Below are 27,305 nucleotides of genomic sequence, written 5' to 3' on the forward strand. Positions count from 1 at the left end.
AGTAATGTAATGTATGTACACAGTGACTGCACCAGCAGAATAGTGAGTGCAGCTCTGGGGTATAATACAAGATGTAACTCAGGATCAGTAATGTAATGTATGTACACAGTGACTGCACCAGCAGAATAGTGAGTGCGGCTCTGGAGTATAATACAGGATGTAACTCTGGATCAGTAATGTAATGTATGTACACAGTGACTGCACCAGCAGAATAGTGAGTGCAGCTCTGGGGTATAATACAGGATGTAACTCCGGATCAGTAATGTAATGTATGTACACAGTGACTGCACCAGCAGAATAGTGAGTGCAGCTCTGGAGTATAATACAGGATGTAACTCCGGATCAGTAATGTAATGTATGTACACAGTGACTGCACCAGCAGAATAGTGAGTGCAGCTCTGGAGTATAATACAGGATATAACTCCGGATCAGTAATGTAATGTATGTACACAGTGACTGCACCAGCAGAATAGTGAGTGCAGCTCTGGAGTATAATACAGGATGTAACTCAGGATCAGTAATGTAATGTATGTACATAGTGACTGCACCAGCAGAATAGTGAGTGCAGCTCTAGAGTATAATACAGGATGTAACTCAGGATCAGTAATGTAATGTATGTACACAGTGACTGCACCAGCAGAATAGTGAGTGCAGCTCTGGAGTATAATACTGGATGTAACTCAGGATCAGTAATGTAATATATGTACACAGTGACTGCACCAGCAGAATAGTGAGTGCAGCTCTGGAGTATAATACAGGATGTAACTCAGGATCAGTAATGTAATGTATGTACATAGTGACTGCACCAGCAGAATAGTGAGTGCAGCTCTAGAGTATAATACAGGATGTAACTCAGGATCAGTAATGTAATGTATGTACACAGTGACTGCACCAGCAGAATAGTGAGTGCTGCTCTGGAGTATAATACAGGATGTAACTCTGGATCAGTAATGTAATGTACGTACACAGTGACTGCACCAGCAGAATAGTGAGTGCTGCTCTGGGGTATAATACAGGATGTAACTCAGGATCAGTAATGTAATGTATGTACACAGTGACTGCACCAGCAGAATAGTGAGTGCGGCTCTGGAGTATAATACAGGATGTAACTCTGGATCAGTAATGTAATGTATGTACACAGTGACTGCACCAGCAGAATAGTGAGTGCAGCTCTGGGGTATAATACAGGATGTAACTCCGGATCAGTAATGTAATGTATGTACACAGTGACTGCACCAGCAGAATAGTGAGTGCAGCTCTGGAGAATAATACATGATGTAACTCAGGATCAGTAATGTAATGTATGTACACAGTGACTGCACCAGCAGAATAGTGAGTGCAGCTCTGGAGTATAATACAGGATATAACTCCGGATCAGTAATGTAATGTATGTACACAGTGACTGCACCAGCAGAATAGTGAGTGCAGCTCTGGAGTATAATACAGGATGTAACTCAGGATCAGTAATGTAATGTATGTACACAGTGACTGCACCAGCAGAATAGTGAGTGCAGCTCTGGAGTATAATACTGGATGTAACTCAGGATCAGTAATGTAATGTATGTACACAGTGACTGCACCAGCAGAATAGTGAGTGCAGCTCTAGAGTATAATACAGGATGTAACTCAGGATCAGTAATGTAATGTATGTACACAGTGACTGCACCAGCAGAATAGTGAGTGCAGCTCTGGAGTATAATACTGGATGTAACTCAGGATCAGTAATGTAATATATGTACACAGTGACTGCACCAGCAGAATAGTGAGTGCAGCTCTGGAGTATAATACAGGATGTAACTCAGGATCAGTAATGTAATGTATGTACATAGTGACTGCACCAGCAGAATAGTGAGTGCAGCTCTAGAGTATAATACAGGATGTAACTCAGGATCAGTAATGTAATGTATGTACACAGTGACTGCACCAGCAGAATAGTGAGTGCTGCTCTGGAGTATAATACAGGATGTAACTCTGGATCAGTAATGTAATGTACGTACACAGTGACTGCACCAGCAGAATAGTGAGTGCTGCTCTGGAGTATAATACAGGATGTAACTCAGGATCAGTAATGTAATGTATGTACACAGTGACTGCACCAGCAGAATAGTGAGTGCAGCTCTGGAGTATAATACTGGATGTAACTCAGGATCAGTAATGTAATGTATGTACATAGTGACTGCACCAGCAGAATAGTGAGTGCAGCTCTAGAGTATAATACAGGATGTAACTCAGGATCAGTAATGTAATGTATGTACACAGTGACTACACCAGCAGAATAGTGAGTGCAGCTCTAGAGTATAATACAGGATGTAACTCAGGATCAGTAATGTAATGTATGTACACAGTGACTGCACCAGCAGAATAGTGAGTGCAGCTCTGGAGTATAATACAGGAGGTAACTCCGGATCAGTAATGTAATGTATGTACACAGTGACTGCACCAGCAGAATAGTGAGTGCAGCTCTGGAGGATAATACAGGATGTAACTCAGGATCAGTAATGTAATGTATGTACACAGTGACTGCACCAGCAGAATAGTGAGTGCAGCTCTGGAGTATAATACAGGATGTAACTCCGGATCAGTAATGTAATGTATGTACACAGTGACTGCACCAGCAGAATAGTGAGTGCAGCTCTGGAGTATAATACAGGATGTAACTCAGGATCAGTAATGTAATGTATGTACACAGTGACTACACCAGCAGAATAGTGAGTGCAGCTCTGGAGTATAATACAGGAGGCAACTCAGGATCAGTAATGTAATGTATGTACACAGTGACTGCACCAGCAGAATAGTGAGTGCAGCTCTGGAGGATAATACAGGATGTAACTCAGGATCAGTAATGTAATGTATGTACACAGTGACTGCACCAGCAGAATAGTGAGTGCAGCTCTGGAGTATAATACAGGATGTAACTCAGAATTAGTACAGGATCAGTAAAGTAATGTATGTACACAGTGACTGCACCAGCAGAATAGTGAGTGCAGCTCTGGAGTATAATACAGGATGTAACTCAGGATCAGTAATGTAATGTATGTACACAGTGACTGCACCAGCAGAATAATGAGTGCAGCTCTGGAGTATAATACAGGATGTAACTCAGGATCAGTAATGTAATGTAATGTATGTACACAGTGACTGCACCAGCAGAATAGTGAGTGCAGCTCTGGAGTATAATACAGGATGTAACTCAGGATCAGTAATGTAATGTATGTACACAGTGACTGCACCAGCAGAATAGTGAGTGCAGCTCTGGAGTATAATACAGGATGTAACTCAGGATCAGTAATGTATGTACACAGTGACTGCACCAGCAGAATAGTGAGTGCAGCTCTGGAGTATAATGCAGGATGTAACTCAGGATCAGTAATGTAATGTAATGTATGTACACAGTGACTGCACCAGCAGAATAGTGAGTGCAGCTCTGGAGTATAATACAGGATGTAACTCAGGATCAGTAATGTAATGTATGTACACAGTGACTGCACCAGCAGAATAGTGAGTGCAGCTCTGGAGTATAATACAGGATGTAACTCAGGATCAGTAATGTAATGTATGTACACAGTGACTGCACCAGCAGAATAGTGAGTGCAGCTCTGGAGTATAATACAGGATGTAACTCAGGATCAGTAATGTAATGTATGTACACAGTGACTGCACCAGCAGAATAGTGAGTGCAGCTCTGGAGTATAATACAGGATGTAACTCAGGATCAGTAATGTAATGTATGTACACAGTGACTGCACCAGCAGAATAGTGAGTGCAGCTCTGGAGTATAATACAGGAGGTAACTCAGGATCAGTAATGTAATGTATGTACACAGTGACTGCACCAGCAGAATAGTGAGTGCAGCTCTGAAGTATAATACAGGATGTAACTCAGGATCAGTAATGTAATGTATGTACACAGTGACTGCACCAGCAGAATAGTGAGTGCAGCTCTGGGGTATAATACAGGATGTAACTCAGGATCAGTAATGTAATGTATGTACACAGTGACTGGACCAGCAGAATAGTGAGTGCAGCTCCGGAGTATAATACAGGATGTAAGTCAGGATCAGTAATGTAATGTATGTACACAGTGACTGCACCAGCAGAATAGTGAGTGCAGCTCTGGAGTATAATACAGGATGTAACTCCGGATCAGTAATGTAATGTATGTACACAGTGACTGCACCAGCAGAATAGTGAGTGCAGCTCTGGAGTATAATACAGGATGTAACTCAGGATCAGTAATGTAATGTATGTACACAGTGACTACACCAGCAGAATAGTGAGTGCAGCTCTGGAGTATAATACAGGAGGCAACTCAGGATCAGTAATGTAATGTATGTACACAGTGACTGCACCAGCAGAATAGTGAGTGCAGCTCTGGAGGATAATACAGGATGTAACTCAGGATCAGTAATGTAATGTATGTACACAGTGACTGCACCAGCAGAATAGTGAGTGCAGCTCTGGGGTATAATACAGGATGTAACTCCGGATCAGTAATGTAATGTATGTACACAGTGACTGCACCAGCAGAATAGTGAGTGCAGCTCTGGAGAATAATACATGATGTAACTCAGGATCAGTAATGTAATGTATGTACACAGTGACTGCACCAGCAGAATAGTGAGTGCAGCTCTGGAGTATAATACAGGATATAACTCCGGATCAGTAATGTAATGTATGTACACAGTGACTGCACCAGCAGAATAGTGAGTGCAGCTCTGGAGTATAATACAGGATGTAACTCAGGATCAGTAATGTAATGTATGTACACAGTGACTGCACCAGCAGAATAGTGAGTGCAGCTCTGGAGTATAATACTGGATGTAACTCAGGATCAGTAATGTAATGTATGTACACAGTGACTGCACCAGCAGAATAGTGAGTGCAGCTCTGGAGTATAATACAGGATGTAACTCAGGATCAGTAATGTAATGTATGTACACAGTGACTGCACCAGCAGAATAGTGAGTGCAGCTCTGGAGTATAATACTGGATGTAACTCAGGATCAGTAATGTAATATATGTACACAGTGACTGCACCAGCAGAATAGTGAGTGCAGCTCTGGAGTATAATACAGGATGTAACTCAGGATCAGTAATGTAATGTATGTACATAGTGACTGCACCAGCAGAATAGTGAGTGCAGCTCTAGAGTATAATACAGGATGTAACTCGGGATCAGTAATGTAATGTATGTACACAGTGACTGCACCAGCAGAATAGTGAGTGCTGCTCTGGAGTATAATACAGGATGTAACTCTGGATCAGTAATGTAATGTACGTACACAGTGACTGCACCAGCAGAATAGTGAGTGCTGCTCTGGAGTATAATACAGGATGTAACTCAGGATCAGTAATGTAATGTATGTACACAGTGACTGCACCAGCAGAATAGTGAGTGCAGCTCTGGAGTATAATACTGGATGTAACTCAGGATCAGTAATGTAATGTATGTACATAGTGACTGCACCAGCAGAATAGTGAGTGCAGCTCTAGAGTATAATACAGGATGTAACTCAGGATCAGTAATGTAATGTATGTACACAGTGACTACACCAGCAGAATAGTGAGTGCAGCTCTAGAGTATAATACAGGATGTAACTCAGGATCAGTAATGTAATGTATGTACACAGTGACTGCACCAGCAGAATAGTGAGTGCAGCTCTGGAGTATAATACAGGAGGTAACTCCGGATCAGTAATGTAATGTATGTACACAGTGACTGCACCAGCAGAATAGTGAGTGCAGCTCTGGAGGATAATACAGGATGTAACTCAGGATCAGTAATGTAATGTATGTACACAGTGACTGCACCAGCAGAATAGTGAGTGCAGCTCTGGAGTATAATACAGGATGTAACTCCGGATCAGTAATGTAATGTATGTACACAGTGACTGCACCAGCAGAATAGTGAGTGCAGCTCTGGAGTATAATACAGGATGTAACTCAGGATCAGTAATGTAATGTATGTACACAGTGACTACACCAGCAGAATAGTGAGTGCAGCTCTGGAGTATAATACAGGAGGCAACTCAGGATCAGTAATGTAATGTATGTACACAGTGACTGCACCAGCAGAATAGTGAGTGCAGCTCTGGAGGATAATACAGGATGTAACTCAGGATCAGTAATGTAATGTATGTACACAGTGACTGCACCAGCAGAATAGTGAGTGCAGCTCTGGAGTATAATACAGGATGTAACTCAGAATTAGTACAGGATCAGTAAAGTAATGTATGTACACAGTGACTGCACCAGCAGAATAGTGAGTGCAGCTCTGGAGTATAATACAGGATGTAACTCAGGATCAGTAATGTAATGTATGTACACAGTGACTGCACCAGCAGAATAATGAGTGCAGCTCTGGAGTATAATACAGGATGTAACTCAGGATCAGTAATGTAATGTAATGTATGTACACAGTGACTGCACCAGCAGAATAGTGAGTGCAGCTCTGGAGTATAATGCAGGATGTAACTCCGGATCAGTAATGTAATGTAATGTATGTACACAGTGACTGCACCAGCAGAATAGTGAGTGCAGCTCTGTGGTATAATACAGGATGTAACTCAGGATCAGTAATGTAATGTATGTACACAGTGACTGCACCAGCAGAATAGTGAGTGCAGCTCTGGAGTATAATACAGGATGTAACTCAGGATCAGTAATGTAATGTATGTACACAGTGACTGCACCAGCAGAATAGTGAGTGCAGCTCTGGAGTATAATACAGGATGTAACTCAGGATCAGTAATGTAATGTATGTACACAGTGACTGCACCAGCAGAATAGTGAGTGCAGCTCTGGAGTATAATACAGGATGTAACTCAGGATCAGTAATGTAATGTATGTACACAGTGACTGCACCAGCAGAATAGTGAGTGCAGCTCTGGAGTATAATACAGGATGTAACTCAGGATCAGTAATGTAATGTATGTACACAGTGACTGCACCAGCAGAATAGTGAGTGCAGCTCTGGAGTATAATACAGGAGGTAACTCAGGATCAGTAATGTAATGTATGTACACAGTGACTGCACCAGCAGAATAGTGAGTGCAGCTCTGAAGTATAATACAGGATGTAACTCAGGATCAGTAATGTAATGTATGTACACAGTGACTGCACCAGCAGAATAGTGAGTGCAGCTCTGGGGTATAATACAGGATGTAACTCAGGATCAGTAATGTAATGTATGTACACAGTGACTGGACCAGCAGAATAGTGAGTGCAGCTCCGGAGTATAATACAGGATGTAAGTCAGGATCAGTAATGTAATGTATGTACACAGTGACTGCACCAGCAGAATAGTGAGTGCAGCTCTGGAGTATAATACAGGATGTAACTCCGGATCAGTAATGTAATGTATGTACACAGTGACTGCACCAGCAGAATAGTGAGTGCAGCTCTGGAGTATAATACAGGATGTAACTCAGGATCAGTAATGTAATGTATGTACACAGTGACTACACCAGCAGAATAGTGAGTGCAGCTCTGGAGTATAATACAGGAGGCAACTCAGGATCAGTAATGTAATGTATGTACACAGTGACTGCACCAGCAGAATAGTGAGTGCAGCTCTGGAGGATAATACAGGATGTAACTCAGGATCAGTAATGTAATGTATGTACACAGTGACTGCACCAGCAGAATAGTGAGTGCAGCTCTGGAGTATAATACAGGAGGTAACTCAGGATCAGTAATGTAATGTATGTACACAGTGACTGCACCAGCAGAATAGTGAGTGCAGCTCTGAAGTATAATACAGGATGTAACTCAGGATCAGTAATGTAATGTATGTACACAGTGACTGCACCAGCAGAATAGTGAGTGCAGCTCTGGGGTATAATACAGGATGTAACTCAGGATCAGTAATGTAATGTATGTACACAGTGACTGGACCAGCAGAATAGTGAGTGCAGCTCCGGAGTATAATACAGGATGTAAGTCAGGATCAGTAATGTAATGTATGTACACAGTGACTGCACCAGCAGAATAGTGAGTGCAGCTCTGGAGTATAATACAGGATGTAACTCCGGATCAGTAATGTAATGTATGTACACAGTGACTGCACCAGCAGAATAGTGAGTGCAGCTCTGGAGTATAATACAGGATGTAACTCAGGATCAGTAATGTAATGTATGTACACAGTGACTACACCAGCAGAATAGTGAGTGCAGCTCTGGAGTATAATACAGGAGGCAACTCAGGATCAGTAATGTAATGTATGTACACAGTGACTGCACCAGCAGAATAGTGAGTGCAGCTCTGGAGGATAATACAGGATGTAACTCAGGATCAGTAATGTAATGTATGTACACAGTGACTGCACCAGCAGAATAGTGAGTGCAGCTCTGGAGTATAATACAGGATGTAACTCAGAATTAGTACAGGATCAGTAAAGTAATGTATGTACACAGTGACTGCACCAGCAGAATAGTGAGTGCAGCTCTGGAGTATAATACAGGATGTAACTCAGGATCAGTAATGTAATGTATGTACACAGTGACTGCACCAGCAGAATAATGAGTGCAGCTCTGGAGTATAATACAGGATGTAACTCAGGATCAGTAATGTAATGTAATGTATGTACACAGTGACTGCACCAGCAGAATAGTGAGTGCAGCTCTGGAGTATAATGCAGGATGTAACTCAGGATCAGTAATGTAATGTAATGTATGTACACAGTGACTGCACCAGCAGAATAGTGAGTGCAGCTCTGTGGTATAATACAGGATGTAACTCAGGATCAGTAATGTAATGTACGTACACAGTGACTGCACCAGCAGAATAGTGAGTGCTGCTCTGGAGTATAATACAGGATGTAACTCAGGATCAGTAATGTAATGTATGTACACAGTGACTGCACCAGCAGAATAGTGAGTGCAGCTCTGGAGTATAATACTGGATGTAACTCAGGATCAGTAATGTAATGTATGTACATAGTGACTGCACCAGCAGAATAGTGAGTGCAGCTCTAGAGTATAATACAGGATGTAACTCAGGATCAGTAATGTAATGTATGTACACAGTGACTACACCAGCAGAATAGTGAGTGCAGCTCTAGAGTATAATACAGGATGTAACTCAGGATCAGTAATGTAATGTATGTACACAGTGACTGCACCAGCAGAATAGTGAGTGCAGCTCTGGAGTATAATACAGGAGGTAACTCCGGATCAGTAATGTAATGTATGTACACAGTGACTGCACCAGCAGAATAGTGAGTGCAGCTCTGGAGGATAATACAGGATGTAACTCAGGATCAGTAATGTAATGTATGTACACAGTGACTGCACCAGCAGAATAGTGAGTGCAGCTCTGGAGTATAATACAGGATGTAACTCCGGATCAGTAATGTAATGTATGTACACAGTGACTGCACCAGCAGAATAGTGAGTGCAGCTCTGGAGTATAATACAGGATGTAACTCAGGATCAGTAATGTAATGTATGTACACAGTGACTACACCAGCAGAATAGTGAGTGCAGCTCTGGAGTATAATACAGGAGGCAACTCAGGATCAGTAATGTAATGTATGTACACAGTGACTGCACCAGCAGAATAGTGAGTGCAGCTCTGGAGGATAATACAGGATGTAACTCAGGATCAGTAATGTAATGTATGTACACAGTGACTGCACCAGCAGAATAGTGAGTGCAGCTCTGGAGTATAATACAGGATGTAACTCAGAATTAGTACAGGATCAGTAAAGTAATGTATGTACACAGTGACTGCACCAGCAGAATAGTGAGTGCAGCTCTGGAGTATAATACAGGATGTAACTCAGGATCAGTAATGTAATGTATGTACACAGTGACTGCACCAGCAGAATAATGAGTGCAGCTCTGGAGTATAATACAGGATGTAACTCAGGATCAGTAATGTAATGTAATGTATGTACACAGTGACTGCACCAGCAGAATAGTGAGTGCAGCTCTGGAGTATAATACAGGATGTAACTCAGGATCAGTAATGTAATGTATGTACACAGTGACTGCACCAGCAGAATAGTGAGTGCAGCTCTGGAGTATAATACAGGATGTAACTCAGGATCAGTAATGTATGTACACAGTGACTGCACCAGCAGAATAGTGAGTGCAGCTCTGGAGTATAATGCAGGATGTAACTCAGGATCAGTAATGTAATGTAATGTATGTACACAGTGACTGCACCAGCAGAATAGTGAGTGCAGCTCTGGAGTATAATACAGGATGTAACTCAGGATCAGTAATGTAATGTATGTACACAGTGACTGCACCAGCAGAATAGTGAGTGCAGCTCTGGAGTATAATACAGGATGTAACTCAGGATCAGTAATGTAATGTATGTACACAGTGACTGCACCAGCAGAATAGTGAGTGCAGCTCTGGAGTATAATACAGGATGTAACTCAGGATCAGTAATGTAATGTATGTACACAGTGACTGCACCAGCAGAATAGTGAGTGCAGCTCTGGAGTATAATACAGGATGTAACTCAGGATCAGTAATGTAATGTATGTACACAGTGACTGCACCAGCAGAATAGTGAGTGCAGCTCTGGAGTATAATACAGGAGGTAACTCAGGATCAGTAATGTAATGTATGTACACAGTGACTGCACCAGCAGAATAGTGAGTGCAGCTCTGAAGTATAATACAGGATGTAACTCAGGATCAGTAATGTAATGTATGTACACAGTGACTGCACCAGCAGAATAGTGAGTGCAGCTCTGGGGTATAATACAGGATGTAACTCAGGATCAGTAATGTAATGTATGTACACAGTGACTGGACCAGCAGAATAGTGAGTGCAGCTCCGGAGTATAATACAGGATGTAAGTCAGGATCAGTAATGTAATGTATGTACACAGTGACTGCACCAGCAGAATAGTGAGTGCAGCTCTGGAGTATAATACAGGATGTAACTCCGGATCAGTAATGTAATGTATGTACACAGTGACTGCACCAGCAGAATAGTGAGTGCAGCTCTGGAGTATAATACAGGATGTAACTCAGGATCAGTAATGTAATGTATGTACACAGTGACTACACCAGCAGAATAGTGAGTGCAGCTCTGGAGTATAATACAGGAGGCAACTCAGGATCAGTAATGTAATGTATGTACACAGTGACTGCACCAGCAGAATAGTGAGTGCAGCTCTGGAGGATAATACAGGATGTAACTCAGGATCAGTAATGTAATGTATGTACACAGTGACTGCACCAGCAGAATAGTGAGTGCAGCTCTGGGGTATAATACAGGATGTAACTCCGGATCAGTAATGTAATGTATGTACACAGTGACTGCACCAGCAGAATAGTGAGTGCAGCTCTGGAGAATAATACATGATGTAACTCAGGATCAGTAATGTAATGTATGTACACAGTGACTGCACCAGCAGAATAGTGAGTGCAGCTCTGGAGTATAATACAGGATATAACTCCGGATCAGTAATGTAATGTATGTACACAGTGACTGCACCAGCAGAATAGTGAGTGCAGCTCTGGAGTATAATACAGGATGTAACTCAGGATCAGTAATGTAATGTATGTACACAGTGACTGCACCAGCAGAATAGTGAGTGCAGCTCTGGAGTATAATACTGGATGTAACTCAGGATCAGTAATGTAATGTATGTACACAGTGACTGCACCAGCAGAATAGTGAGTGCAGCTCTGGAGTATAATACAGGATGTAACTCAGGATCAGTAATGTAATGTATGTACACAGTGACTGCACCAGCAGAATAGTGAGTGCAGCTCTGGAGTATAATACTGGATGTAACTCAGGATCAGTAATGTAATATATGTACACAGTGACTGCACCAGCAGAATAGTGAGTGCAGCTCTGGAGTATAATACAGGATGTAACTCAGGATCAGTAATGTAATGTATGTACATAGTGACTGCACCAGCAGAATAGTGAGTGCAGCTCTAGAGTATAATACAGGATGTAACTCGGGATCAGTAATGTAATGTATGTACACAGTGACTGCACCAGCAGAATAGTGAGTGCTGCTCTGGAGTATAATACAGGATGTAACTCTGGATCAGTAATGTAATGTACGTACACAGTGACTGCACCAGCAGAATAGTGAGTGCTGCTCTGGAGTATAATACAGGATGTAACTCAGGATCAGTAATGTAATGTATGTACACAGTGACTGCACCAGCAGAATAGTGAGTGCAGCTCTGGAGTATAATACTGGATGTAACTCAGGATCAGTAATGTAATGTATGTACATAGTGACTGCACCAGCAGAATAGTGAGTGCAGCTCTAGAGTATAATACAGGATGTAACTCAGGATCAGTAATGTAATGTATGTACACAGTGACTACACCAGCAGAATAGTGAGTGCAGCTCTAGAGTATAATACAGGATGTAACTCAGGATCAGTAATGTAATGTATGTACACAGTGACTGCACCAGCAGAATAGTGAGTGCAGCTCTGGAGTATAATACAGGAGGTAACTCCGGATCAGTAATGTAATGTATGTACACAGTGACTGCACCAGCAGAATAGTGAGTGCAGCTCTGGAGGATAATACAGGATGTAACTCAGGATCAGTAATGTAATGTATGTACACAGTGACTGCACCAGCAGAATAGTGAGTGCAGCTCTGGAGTATAATACAGGATGTAACTCCGGATCAGTAATGTAATGTATGTACACAGTGACTGCACCAGCAGAATAGTGAGTGCAGCTCTGGAGTATAATACAGGATGTAACTCAGGATCAGTAATGTAATGTATGTACACAGTGACTACACCAGCAGAATAGTGAGTGCAGCTCTGGAGTATAATACAGGATGTAACTCAGGATCAGTAATGTAATGTATGTACACAGTGACTACACCAGCAGAATAGTGAGTGCAGCTCTGGAGTATAATACAGGAGGCAACTCAGGATCAGTAATGTAATGTATGTACACAGTGACTGCACCAGCAGAATAGTGAGTGCAGCTCTGGAGGATAATACAGGATGTAACTCAGGATCAGTAATGTAATGTATGTACACAGTGACTGCACCAGCAGAATAGTGAGTGCAGCTCTGGAGTATAATACAGGATGTAACTCAGAATTAGTACAGGATCAGTAAAGTAATGTATGTACACAGTGACTGCACCAGCAGAATAGTGAGTGCAGCTCTGGAGTATAATACAGGATGTAACTCAGGATCAGTAATGTAATGTATGTACACAGTGACTGCACCAGCAGAATAATGAGTGCAGCTCTGGAGTATAATACAGGATGTAACTCAGGATCAGTAATGTAATGTAATGTATGTACACAGTGACTGCACCAGCAGAATAGTGAGTGCAGCTCTGGAGTATAATGCAGGATGTAACTCCGGATCAGTAATGTAATGTAATGTATGTACACAGTGACTGCACCAGCAGAATAGTGAGTGCAGCTCTGTGGTATAATACAGGATGTAACTCAGGATCAGTAATGTAATGTATGTACACAGTGACTGCACCAGCAGAATAGTGAGTGCAGCTCTGGAGTATAATACAGGATGTAACTCAGGATCAGTAATGTAATGTATGTACACAGTGACTGCACCAGCAGAATAGTGAGTGCAGCTCTGGAGTATAATACAGGATGTAACTCAGGATCAGTAATGTAATGTATGTACACAGTGACTGCACCAGCAGAATAGTGAGTGCAGCTCTGGAGTATAATACAGGATGTAACTCAGGATCAGTAATGTAATGTATGTACACAGTGACTGCACCAGCAGAATAGTGAGTGCAGCTCTGGAGTATAATACAGGATGTAACTCAGGATCAGTAATGTAATGTATGTACACAGTGACTGCACCAGCAGAATAGTGAGTGCAGCTCTGGAGTATAATACAGGAGGTAACTCAGGATCAGTAATGTAATGTATGTACACAGTGACTGCACCAGCAGAATAGTGAGTGCAGCTCTGAAGTATAATACAGGATGTAACTCAGGATCAGTAATGTAATGTATGTACACAGTGACTGCACCAGCAGAATAGTGAGTGCAGCTCTGGGGTATAATACAGGATGTAACTCAGGATCAGTAATGTAATGTATGTACACAGTGACTGGACCAGCAGAATAGTGAGTGCAGCTCCGGAGTATAATACAGGATGTAAGTCAGGATCAGTAATGTAATGTATGTACACAGTGACTGCACCAGCAGAATAGTGAGTGCAGCTCTGGAGTATAATACAGGATGTAACTCCGGATCAGTAATGTAATGTATGTACACAGTGACTGCACCAGCAGAATAGTGAGTGCAGCTCTGGAGTATAATACAGGATGTAACTCAGGATCAGTAATGTAATGTATGTACACAGTGACTACACCAGCAGAATAGTGAGTGCAGCTCTGGAGTATAATACAGGAGGCAACTCAGGATCAGTAATGTAATGTATGTACACAGTGACTGCACCAGCAGAATAGTGAGTGCAGCTCTGGAGGATAATACAGGATGTAACTCAGGATCAGTAATGTAATGTATGTACACAGTGACTGCACCAGCAGAATAGTGAGTGCAGCTCTGGAGTATAATACAGGAGGTAACTCAGGATCAGTAATGTAATGTATGTACACAGTGACTGCACCAGCAGAATAGTGAGTGCAGCTCTGAAGTATAATACAGGATGTAACTCAGGATCAGTAATGTAATGTATGTACACAGTGACTGCACCAGCAGAATAGTGAGTGCAGCTCTGGGGTATAATACAGGATGTAACTCAGGATCAGTAATGTAATGTATGTACACAGTGACTGGACCAGCAGAATAGTGAGTGCAGCTCCGGAGTATAATACAGGATGTAAGTCAGGATCAGTAATGTAATGTATGTACACAGTGACTGCACCAGCAGAATAGTGAGTGCAGCTCTGGAGTATAATACAGGATGTAACTCCGGATCAGTAATGTAATGTATGTACACAGTGACTGCACCAGCAGAATAGTGAGTGCAGCTCTGGAGTATAATACAGGATGTAACTCAGGATCAGTAATGTAATGTATGTACACAGTGACTACACCAGCAGAATAGTGAGTGCAGCTCTGGAGTATAATAGAGGAGGCAACTCAGGATCAGTAATGTAATGTATGTACACAGTGACTGCACCAGCAGAATAGTGAGTGCAGCTCTGGAGGATAATACAGGATGTAACTCAGGATCAGTAATGTAATGTATGTACACAGTGACTGCACCAGCAGAATAGTGAGTGCAGCTCTGGAGTATAATACAGGATGTAACTCAGAATTAGTACAGGATCAGTAAAGTAATGTATGTACACAGTGACTGCACCAGCAGAATAGTGAGTGCAGCTCTGGAGTATAATACAGGATGTAACTCAGGATCAGTAATGTAATGTATGTACACAGTGACTGCACCAGCAGAATAATGAGTGCAGCTCTGGAGTATAATACAGGATGTAACTCAGGATCAGTAATGTAATGTAATGTATGTACACAGTGACTGCACCAGCAGAATAGTGAGTGCAGCTCTGGAGTATAATGCAGGATGTAACTCAGGATCAGTAATGTAATGTAATGTATGTACACAGTGACTGCACCAGCAGAATAGTGAGTGCAGCTCTGTGGTATAATACAGGATGTAACTCAGGATCAGTAATGTAATGTATGTACACAGTGACTGCACCAGCAGAATAGTGAGTGCAGCTCTGGAGTATAATACAGGATGTAACTCAGGATCAGTAATGTAATGTATGTACACAGTGACTGCACCAGCAGAATAGTGAGTGCAGCTCTGGAGTATAATACAGGATGTAACTCAGGATCAGTAATGTAATGTATGTACACAGTGACTGCACCAGCAGAATAGTGAGTGCAGCTCTGGAGTATAATACAGGATGTAACTCAGGATCAGTAATGTAATGTATGTACACAGTGACTGCACCAGCAGAATAGTGAGTGCAGCTCTGGAGTATAATACAGGATGTAACTCAGGATCAGTAATGTAATGTATGTACACAGTGACTGCACCAGCAGAATAGTGAGTGCAGCTCTGGAGTATAATACAGGAGGTAACTCAGGATCAGTAATGTAATGTATGTACACAGTGACTGCACCAGCAGAATAGTGAGTGCAGCTCTGAAGTATAATACAGGATGTAACTCAGGATCAGTAATGTAATGTATGTACACAGTGACTGCACCAGCAGAATAGTGAGTGCAGCTCTGGGGTATAATACAGGATGTAACTCAGGATCAGTAATGTAATGTATGTACACAGTGACTGGACCAGCAGAATAGTGAGTGCAGCTCCGGAGTATAATACAGGATGTAAGTCAGGATCAGTAATGTAATGTATGTACACAGTGACTGGACCAGCAGAATAGTGAGTGCAGCTCCGGAGTATAATACAGGATGTAAGTCAGGATCAGTAATGTAATGTATGTACACAGTGACTGCACCAGCAGAATAGTGAGTGCAGCTCTGGAGTATAATACAGGATGTAACTCAGGATCAGTAATGTAATGTATGTACACAGTGACTGCACCAGCAGAATAGTGAGTGCAGCTCTGGAGTATAATACAGGATGTAACTCAGGATCAGTAATGTAATGTATGTACACAGTGACTGGACCAGCAGAATAGTGAGTGCAGCTCTGGAGTATAATACAGGATGTAACTCAGGATCAGTAATGTAATGTATGTACACAGTGATTGCACCAGCAGAATAGCGAGTGCAGCTCTGGAGTATAATACAGGAGGTAACTCAGGATCAGTAATGTAATGTATGTACTCAGTGACTGCACCAACAGAATAGTGAGTGCAGCTCTGGAGTCTAATACAGGAGGTAACTCAGGATCAGTAATGTATGTACACAGTGACTGCACCAGCAGAATAGTGAGTGCAGCTCTGCAGTATAATACAGGATGTAACTCAGGATCAGTAATGTAATGTATGTACACAGTGACTGCACCAGCAGAATAGTGAGTGCAGCTCTGGAGTATAATACAGGATGTAACTCAGGATCAGTAATGTAATGTATGTACACAGTGACTGCACCAGCAGAATAGTGAGTGCAGCTCTGGAGTATAATACAGGAGGTAACTCCGGATCAGTAATGTATGTACACAGTGACTGCACCAGCAGAATAGTGAGTGCAGCTCTGCAGTATAATACAGGATATAACTCAGGATCAGTAATGTAATGTATGTACACAGTGACTGCACCAGCAGAATAGTGAGTGCAGCTCTGGAGTATAATACAGGATGTAACTCAGGATCAGTAATGTAATGTATGTACACAGTGACTGGACCAGCAGAATAGTGAGTGCAGCTCTGGAGTATAATACAGGATGTAACTCAGGATCAGTAATGTAATGTATGTACACAGTGATTGCACCAGCAGAATAGCGAGTGCAGCTCTGGAGTATAATACAGGAGGTAACTCAGGATCAGTAATGTAATGTATGTACTCAGTGACTGCACCAACAGAATAGTGAGTGCAGCTCTGGAGTCTAATACAGGAGGTAACTCAGGATCAGTAATGTATGTACACAGTGACTGCACCAGCAGAATAGTGAGTGCAGCTCTGCAGTATAATACAGGATGTAACTCAGGATCAGTAATGTAATGTATGTACACAGTGACTGCACCAGCAGAATAGTGAGTGCAGCTCTGGAGTATAATACAGGATGTAACTCAGGATCAGTAATGTAATGTATGTACACAGTGACTGCACCAGCAGAATAGTGAGTGCAGCTCTGGAGTATAATACAGGAGGTAACTCCGGATCAGTAATGTATGTACACAGTGACTGCACCAGCAGAATAGTGAGTGCAGCTCTGCAGTATAATACAGGATATAACTCAGGATCAGTAATGTAATGTATGTACACAGTGACTGCACCAGCAGAATAGTGAGTGCAGCTCTGGAGTATAATACAGGATGTAACTCAGGATCAGTAATGTAATGTATGTACACAGTGACTGCACCAGCAGAATAGTGAGTGCAGCTCTGGAGTATAATACAGGATGTAACTCAGGATCAGTAATGTAATGTATGTACACAGTGACTGCACCAGCAGGATAGTGAGTGCAGCTCTGGAGTATAATACAGGAGGTAACTCCGGATCAGTAATGTATGTACACAGTGACTGCACCAGCAGAATAGTGAGTGCAGCTCTGCAGTATAATACAGGATGTAACTCAGGATCAGTAATGTAATGTATGTACACAGTGACTGCACCAGCAGAATAGTGAGTGCAGCTCTGGAGTATAATACAGGATGTAACTCAGGATCAGTAATGTAATGTATGTACACAGTGACTGCACCAGCAGGATAGTGAGTGCAGCTCTGGAGTATAATACAGGAGGTAACTCCGGATCAGTAATGTATGTACACAGTGACTGCACCAGCAGAATAGTGAGTGCAGCTCTGCAGTATGCCTGTATGGAGGATGTAACTCTGGAATCTATTGTTGGTTATAGTGATTACATGATCAGTTTTTCTCGATTGTCCTTTCTTGGAGTTTATCGCTGATTACGATCTTTGGTCTCTATGTGACAAATTGTTTATTTATGTGGTGGGGACAATTTGATAGTGAGAAGTATTTTCGGTTTAGGATTTAGGTGGCATTTATGGGAACAGGCTGTTTAGTGACTTGTCCAGACTTTATCAAGATGTCCCATATGTAGTCTCGAAAACCGCAGACATTGATGCTCCTCCACTTATAAAGAACCATCCCTCTTATTGAGGCCCCTCCCCTTATTGAGACCCCTCCCCCTTTGAGGCTCCTCCCCCATTATTTTGCTGCAGTTTCCTGTTTTCTGCTTTCACATTGGAGCTCTTGTTGTCGTGTATAATATTCTGTATCTGCACATATGGAATACACAACCAATCTGAATAATCGGTGCTGCAGTGTAAAGCATGGGAGGCAGAAAAGATATGGATTTCAGACTACCTATTGTTCTCTAATTTTGATCTTTTTAACGGATTCTGCTGCATGAATGCAAATGGCGGAAAAACGTGAAGGGTTAAGACTCCAGCCCTGTGTGCAGCAATATGGCGACAGTGGAAAAGACGGCGGCCGCGGCGTGCTGCCAAGTTTGCGCTTAAATCCGACATTTATCCCTTCACGCGACTGGAAGCATGTGGGCGCCCGCGGCCGGCGTCACGGTCCGGACAATCCTGGAATAACCCGGTCCGAGGTGACGACATTACTCACCGCGAGGATCGGCGCCGCCGCAGAGGGAGCAGCATTGTGTGTCACAATACACAGAAGTGACAAGAGAGGATTGTCCGCACTGATACATTGTAACAAACCCTCAGCAGCGTGAGCACCTCCCGCCCTAGAGGTCCTCCTATAGACGTGCAGCACACCCCTGCCCTGACCTGCTCACACCGCTGAGGCCTCGTTACAGTGTATCAGGACAGGAGGGTGGTTTGGATATCCCTCCATGGCGGTGACTCCGGGGGGGCTCGCGCTGTGTGAGCGATGCTCACTGGACCGTTGTGTGCCGAGACGACAGTTGCTAGGCAACCAGATCCGGACTCCAGGCGGGAAAAAGGCCCAGGGACAACAATTACCGTCTGAGTGAAGCGGCCGCGATTAATCCGCCGCCGAGGCTCTGACACAATTTCACATCATTTCTGCAATTTTTCCTTTTAGACTTTCTGACGAGCGGAAATCCAGATTATGGATTATGTTTTATCAATTATTTTATACATTTCCCTTACACTCCCCCACCCTCCCCCCATCAGTGACTGAAGTGGTACGTTCCATGGCGCTTCTTTCATCTGTCACATGTGCAGGTCTGAGCAGCCAATCAGGAGTTTTGTATAAACTTTTTAATATACCTTTTTCGGATATTGCAAGGATCAGACTTCCCTTTTCTGTGATCCGTGCAGGTTTTATTAGAGAAGCTGGTTACAATGTATCACAGCCCCTGATTGTGGATCTATACATTGATGCTAGTCATTACGTGAACTTCCCCTTTAAATCCTCCATACTTTGCGGATGAGCTGCAGGTCCCGCGCTCCAGTCTGGATCGTACAATGGCTTTACTATTGATATTCTGCAGCGAGCGCCGCGGTGCGTGATGTTCTCATCTATTGACCGCCCTGATAATAGACTAATGCGATGGTCTGTACGGGGAGGGGGTATTTATTGAGGTGGCAGCCCCCCGACTGTGTCTCTGATTAGGAGTGGTGCCAACGTCTCTGCTTCTTTCTCCTCTGCTGCTCGCGCTGTAGTCTGAATTATCTAGGTGGCAGCTCCCCTCCCCCGCCAGCTTCCCCGCCAGTGACGCTGTACTATATGCTCACAAACTGTTTTTCTTATTGACTGCAGTAAATTTTCATATCCGGTGAGAAAAATAAAAAAAAAATCTATTGGAAAGTAAGTACAAACCGCTATACTGCATGATAAAGATAAGCAGCGTTATGCGTGTGATTGCCCTTTAAAGGGAACCTGTCAGCAGGATGGTAAACTGCAGGCAGTGTCATGTTGGGCCTGCTGCACTGATTAAAATGATACCTGCGGTGAAGAAATCCGTCCTGTGGTTCTTGTGTAATCAGTGTTTGTCGTTCTGTGTTAATGAGATGCTCGTGCTCCGGGGCGGCCTGTGGTCCTGGTGCTCTAGGCCCGATCAGCAAGAAGAGACCACAGGCCACCCCGGAGCCCAAGCATGTCCTCATCATAGAGACAGATCAACCACTCATACCTACACAGCCCCCTCTAGAGACACTGCCACAGCAGCACAGAGTAAGTCAGCGACTCCACCACAGCAGCACAGAGTATGTCAGCGACTCCACCACAGCAGCACAGAGTATGTCAGCGAATCCGCCACAGCAGCACAGAGTATGTCAGCAACTCCACCACAGCAGCCCAGAGTATGTCAGCTACTCCATGTCTGAGACAGAGAGAGAGACACAGAGACAGATACACATAGAGAGATACACAGACAGACAAAGAGAGACAGAGATGCTGTGGCGGAGTCGCTGACATAGTCTGTGCTGCTGTTGCGGGGTCGCTGACATACTCTGTGCTGCTGTGGTGGAGTCTTCACTCCTCACTAGTCACTACCAAACCTAAACTCCATAGACTGCCCTTGGGGGCTCTCTGCCTCCTAATTCTACGGCCAGATTGTGGTCAATCCGAGGGTCCTTGGCTGAAGAAGAAGTTGCAGAATGAACTATTCCTGTCTGATCCATCCGGTAAATTTAAAGATAAGTGGCTCAACTATCTGGCAGCTGCTTATCTCCCCTTTATTAAAACAGCACGTGAATTCTGCCCATGGTAAATGGAGGTGTCAAAACTTTTAACTATCGGACTTGTGATAGGTTTGGATCCGTGATTGGCTTTTCTGAAATATTTATATAAATATCATATGGCGCCATTTCTATTAATCATACATTTACACCGCCCTTTAGATTTAATGAAGAGAAAGTCAATTACCCTTCTATGAACTCTACTTTTACTGGTTACACTAGATTACTGTTGGACCATTAGTGTCAGTGATAAAATCCCCAGTTTCTTGTATATCGGGCAACACGTGATACATTATATATTAGATACCACGTTATCTTATATCTCACATATCACAAGACACATTGTGTATCAGATATCACATTGTAGATTTACTTAGATTTCCAGGTGTAAGTGAAATGTAACATTGTTTTGGGGTGACTTTATATCACGTCCAGCACATGAGAATATTTGATTTGTGGGGAACCGCCATGGGTTCAGCTCCAACCCCACCTCATCCAATACTTCAGCTTACATAATGTATCTGTTTTACAGGAGGATCCCAATGCTCCTCAGAAGGTGCAGGATCTGCCCAAGGCTTGCCTGAAGGACGAGGAACCTTTCAACATACAGAACTCTCTATCGCCCAAACACGAGAGTGGTAAAGGAGATCCAGATATTGTGGATGTCAACTGTGTCCTTAACAACTTAACATGAGGAAAGTCGAATGGAGAGAGATGACCTAGAAGATGCATGAGCCATCTTCTCTGAACTTCTCCAGTGCTGAAGGAGCTGGTGAAAGAAGCCGATCACTGTCTCCTCCAGCACTGACAGGGGTTAAATGATTCATTACCACGCCGCCCCTCTAATGTGCCCCCATTCCCTTGGCATGCTTTGGTGTATTTTGTACAGAGATATGCAAAAAAAAAAAAAAAAGATGGAACTGTGATTTTTAAGGAACGATCCCAGTGTGTGATGAACGGATGTAGACTGGAGAAATCATACTACACAAGAAGGAAACTGATGTAGGTTCAGGTGCATCCCCCCCCATGGACGCCGCCATTGTCTCTAAGATCCGGTGACATCACTAATACACTAAATGTGAAAGTAGAACCAATACAAGACTGTAGTCTGTGATGTCACTGTCCCCAATGACATCACAGCCGCAGATTATGTATCTGATCACATGCACTAACCCCATCATCTCTTCGTCCGGTGACTTATGGTGCAGCTGCAAAGTTTGCCTTTTAGGTAATTGGAGTTTACAGTGGAATCTCAGCGAGTCTGAGCCCAGTTTTTCCTTTTCATCAGCCCCCAGGTGCGACGCTATAGGGAGTACAGAGGTTGCACTGCCCTTGTGCCTACCATCCCCGGACCTTGGGGTCGGGTTCCTCTTGGCCTTCCTAACCCCTTTCCATCTTTTCCAGTACATAAGGGAGTTTGGGCTGACCCGAGCCTTCCCCTTTTATGGGCCCCAGGTGCATTGCTATAGGAGCTGTAAGGGTCGCAATTGGACCCAAAAGCTACTTTACTCCTGTGCCCCCCATCCCGGGACAGCAGGGTCCAGTTCCTGGCCTTCCTAACCACGTTTAGAGAGGGGAGTTAGGACGACCATTAGCCTTTAGGTTTTTTATGTTCTTTAGAGGCAAAGTTATAGGATGTGCAGGGGCTGCAATCCGGCCCACGGGCTACCCTACCCTTGTGCCTACCATCCCAGGACAGCAGGGTTCGGCTTCTTGGCCTCCCCAACCTCCTCTGCTTTTCATGGGCCCCCAGGAGCAATGAGGAGGTTCTCAGTGGCTTATGATTGCAGGGGCCCAGTGGTACAAATTATGCATTAAGGCCAAGGAGTACCATGTTATGTCACTGGGGGCCCCATAGAAGCTGCATGTGGGCCCCAAGAGCTTTACCGTATGCGGTTCATACTTCTACTAGTCTATAGCAGTGCTTTGCAACCTGTGGCTCTGCAGCTGTAGAACCACAACTCCCAGCATGCTCTGACTGCCTGCGTTCATAGGTCGGAGACCACAGTTCTACAGGAAAGCAGTTTATAGCCCTCACAAGATATGTCTGACTGGTGGAGAGGAGGATAAGCCGTAATCTGCAGCCGGGACCAGGGGTCTTGAGGTGACCGCTCTTATCTCCGTCTAATCCTCTTTTCTGGATTGGGACAGATAAGAGGGGTCAGTCTGTTCCTCTCCTAGAGACTTGTAAGCTGGGAGTCTGCGCTCGGTCGGGTATTTCATGGCCTTATGTCCAGTACAGCCTTATACAGGGATCGCTCGCTATCAGGATTCGGGAAGTGAGCGGCTGCCGGACTGGAGGAGACTCGGATGGTGACGGAGGCTGCGAGGAAGTCAATAGTCATGATGGGCAGTGATTAGTGGGGACTATGTGAGGTCGACTAGTGATCAGCGATTGACATGAAGATGGTAGTGACCATCATCAGTGATCGGCTCGTTCACTTTGAGAACATTCAAGGTTAATAATTGGCCAGTGGGCATTGGTCAAGATGGCAACTGAACAGTTATTAGGTATTAATTGGTGCTGAGGACAATGGTAGTGATCACTGATGGTGATTGGCTGTTGGGCGGGACACTGTGTAGTGATCACTGATGGTGATTGGCTGTTGGGCAGGACACTGTTTAGTGATCACTGATGGTGATTGGCTGTTGGGCAGGATATTGAGTAGTGATCACTGATGGTGATTGGCTGTTGGGCAGGACATTGAGTAGTGATCACTGATGGTGATTGGCTGTTGGGCAGGACATTGAGTAGTGATCACTGATGGTGATTGGCTGTTGGGCAGGACACTGCGTAGTGATCACTGATGGTGATTGGCTGTTGGGCAGGACACTGTTTAGTGATCACTGATGGTGATTGGCTGTTGGGCAGGACACTGTTTAGTGATCACTGATGGTGATTGGCTGTTGGGCAGGACATTGAGTAGTGATCACTGATGGTGATTGGCTGTTGGGCAGGACATTGAGTAGTGATCACTGATGGTGATTGGCTGTTGGGCAGGACACTGCGTAGTGATCACTGATGGCGATTGGCTGTTGGGTGAGACACTTTAGTGATCACTGATGGTGATTGGCTGTTGGGCAGGACATTGTGTAGTGATCACTGATGGTGATTGGCTGTTGGGCAGGACATTGTGTAGTGATCACTGATGGTGATTGGCTGTTGGGCAGGACACTGTTTAGTGATCACTGATGGTGATTGGCTGTTGGGCAGGACACTGTTTAGTGATCACTGATGGTGATTGGCTGTTGGGCAGGACATTGAGTAGTGATCACTGATGGTGATTGGCTGTTGGGCAGGACATTGAGTAGTGATCACTGATGGTGATTGGCTGTTGGGCAGGACACTGCGTAGTGATCACTGATGGCGATTGGCTGTTGGGTGAGACACTTTAGTGATCACTGATGGTGATTGGCTGTTGGGCAGGACATTGTGTAGTGATCACTGATGGTGATTGGCTGTTGGGCAGGACATTGTGTAGTGATCACTGATGGTGATTGGCTGTTGGGCAGGACATTGTGTAGTGATCACTGATGGCGATTGGCTGTTGGGCAGGACACTGTTTAGTGATCACTGATGGTGATTGGCTGTTGGGCAGGACACTGCATAGTGATCACTGATGGCGATTGGCTGTTGGGTGGGACACTGTGTAGTGATCACTGATGGTGATTGGCTGTTGGGCAGGACATTGAGTAGTGATCACTGACGGTGATTGGCTGTTGGGCAGGACACTGCGTAGTGATCACTGATGGCGATTGGCTGTTGGGTGAGACACTTTAGTGATCACTGATGGTGATTGGCTGTTGGGCAGGACATTGTGTAGTGATCACTGATGGTGATTGGCTGTTGGGCAGGACACTGTTTAGTGATCACTGATGGTGATTGGCTGTTGGGCAGGACACTGTTTAGTGATCACTGATGGTGATTGGCTGTTGGGCAGGACACTGTTTAGTGATCACTGATGGTGATTGGCTGTTGGGCAGGACATTGAGTAGTGATCACTGATGGTGATTGGCTGTTGGGCAGGACACTGCGTAGTGATCACTGATGGCGATTGGCTGTTGGGTGAGACACTTTAGTGATCACTGATGGTGATTGGCTGTTGGGCAGGACACTGCGTAGTGATCACTGATGGCGATTGGCTGTTGGGTGAGACACTTTAGTGATCACTGATGGCGATTGGCTGTTGGGTGAGACACTTTAGTGATCACTGATGGTGATTGGCTGTTGGGCAGGACATTGTGTAGTGATCACTGATGGTGATTGGCTGTTGGGCAGGACACTGTTTAGTGATCACTGATGGTGATTGGCTGTTGGGCAGGACACTGCATAGTGATCACTGATGGCGATTGGCTGTTGGGTGGGACACTGTGTAGTGATCACTGATGGTGATTGGCTGTTGGGCAGGACATTGAGTAGTGATCACTGATGGTGATTGGCTGTTGGGCAGGACACTGCATAGTGATCACTGATGGCGATTGGCTGTTGGGTGGGACACTGTGTAGTGATCACTGATGGTGATTGGCTGTTGGGCAGGACACTGGGTAGTGATTGATTCTGGTTGTTGGCAACTTTGATTATTTTGAAGCCTTGGCTGGTGATTATCAACGAATCTTCCCCTCAGAGATGACACAGGGCAGGAGAGAACCATGGACTGTTCATCCCAGAATGCCCCATAGTAAAACGTTTCCTCTTATTACCCTTTGTGACGGGGATCCGGATAGGACAGAGCTATTGGAGTGGCTGGACCCCAGGCACGGCCCATCACCCCGCACCTCAGAGACGTAGACCGGCATTGGACATGTGATGCGTGTTGTCTGGCGTGTGCGTGTGCCCTGCGTGTCCCGTTTTTCCGCTTGAGTCGGCCCTTGTACTACTGCCATGTGTGATTTCTAAACTGATAAAACAATGAAACCTTCGCTGTGCGCAGCCAAATTTTTTTGTACTTTCACCCAACTTTTTTTGGAAATACTGTAAAATAAAAAGAATAAAAGGAAAATTCAACTGAAATAAAATGTTTTTAAAGTTCTGACTCCCTGCAATCACTAAAATCACCGGATGATGATTACGGTACAACGGAGTGACTGTGTACGGGGACAGTGTGTGCGGTGCCAACATGTGCGGGGTCAGTGTGTGCGGGGCCAACATGTGCGGAGTCAGTGTGTGCGGTGCCAACATGTGCGGAGTCAGTGTGTGCGGTGCCAACATGTGCGGGGTCAGTGTGTACGGGGCCAACATGTGCAGGGTCAGTGTGTACGGGGCCAACATGTGCGGGGTCAGTGTGTGTGTGGCTAACGTGTGCGGTGCCAACATGTGCGGGGTCAGTGTGTACGGGGCCAACATGTGCGGGGTCAGTGTGTACGGGGCCAACATGTGCAGGGTCAGTGTGTACGGGGCCAACATGTGCGGGGTCAGTGTGTGTGCGTGGCCAATATGTGTGGAGTCAGTGTGTGTGGGGCCAACGTGTGCGGTGCCAACATGTGCAGGGTCAGTGTGTACGGGGCCAACATGTGCGGGGTCAGTGTGTGTGTGGCTAACGTGTGCGGTGCCAACATGTGCGGGGTCAGTGTGTGTGTTGCTAACGTGTGCGGTGCCAACATGTGCGGGGTCAGTGTGTACGGGGCCAACATGTGCGGGGTCAGTGTGTGTGCGTGGCCAACATGTGCGGAGTCAGTGTGTGCGGTGCCAACATGTGCGGAGTCAGTGTGTGCGGTGCCAACATGTGCGGGGTCAGTGTGTGCGGTGCCAACATGTGCAGGGTCAGTGTGTACGGGGCCAACATGTGCGGGGTCAGTGTGTGTGCGTGGCCAATATGTGCGGAGTCAGTGTGTGTGGGGCCAACGTGTGCGGTGCCAACATGTGCGGGGTCAGTGTGTGTGGGGCCAACGTGTGCGGTGCCAACATGTGCGGGGTCAGTGTGTACGGGGCCAACATGTGCGGGGTCAGTGTGTACGGGGCCAACATATGCAGGGTCAGTGTGCGTGGGGCCAATATGGGCGGGCTCAGTGTGTATGGGGCCAACATGTGCAGGGGTCAGTGTGTATGGGGCCAATACATACGTGGTCAAAATTGTTGGTACCCCTCGTTTAATGAAAGA

The 27,305-nt window shown here is 44.6% G+C and overlaps 1 protein-coding gene across 1 annotated transcript in view; it reads left to right on the forward strand.

Annotated features, from left to right (window-relative positions):
- The window catches only part of CSPG5 (chondroitin sulfate proteoglycan 5), a 173,715-nt gene extending 147,478 nt beyond the window's left edge, over positions 1 to 26,237 (forward strand). The window contains exon 4 of the mRNA XM_073677084.1: positions 21,740 to 26,237. Within this exon, the coding sequence (XP_073533185.1) occupies positions 21,740 to 21,901 (162 nt within the window). The 3' untranslated portion in view covers positions 21,902 to 26,237. The remainder of the gene's footprint in view (positions 1 to 21,739) is intronic.
- The last annotated feature ends 1,068 nt before the right edge of the window (positions 26,238 to 27,305 follow it).

The sequence above is a fragment of the Phyllobates terribilis genome, unplaced genomic scaffold (genome assembly GCF_046119375.1).
Source record: "Phyllobates terribilis strain yellow unplaced genomic scaffold, ASM4611937v1 Scaffold_4__5_contigs__length_816908805, whole genome shotgun sequence".
In the NCBI taxonomy this organism is placed as follows: Eukaryota; Metazoa; Chordata; class Amphibia; order Anura; family Dendrobatidae; genus Phyllobates; species Phyllobates terribilis.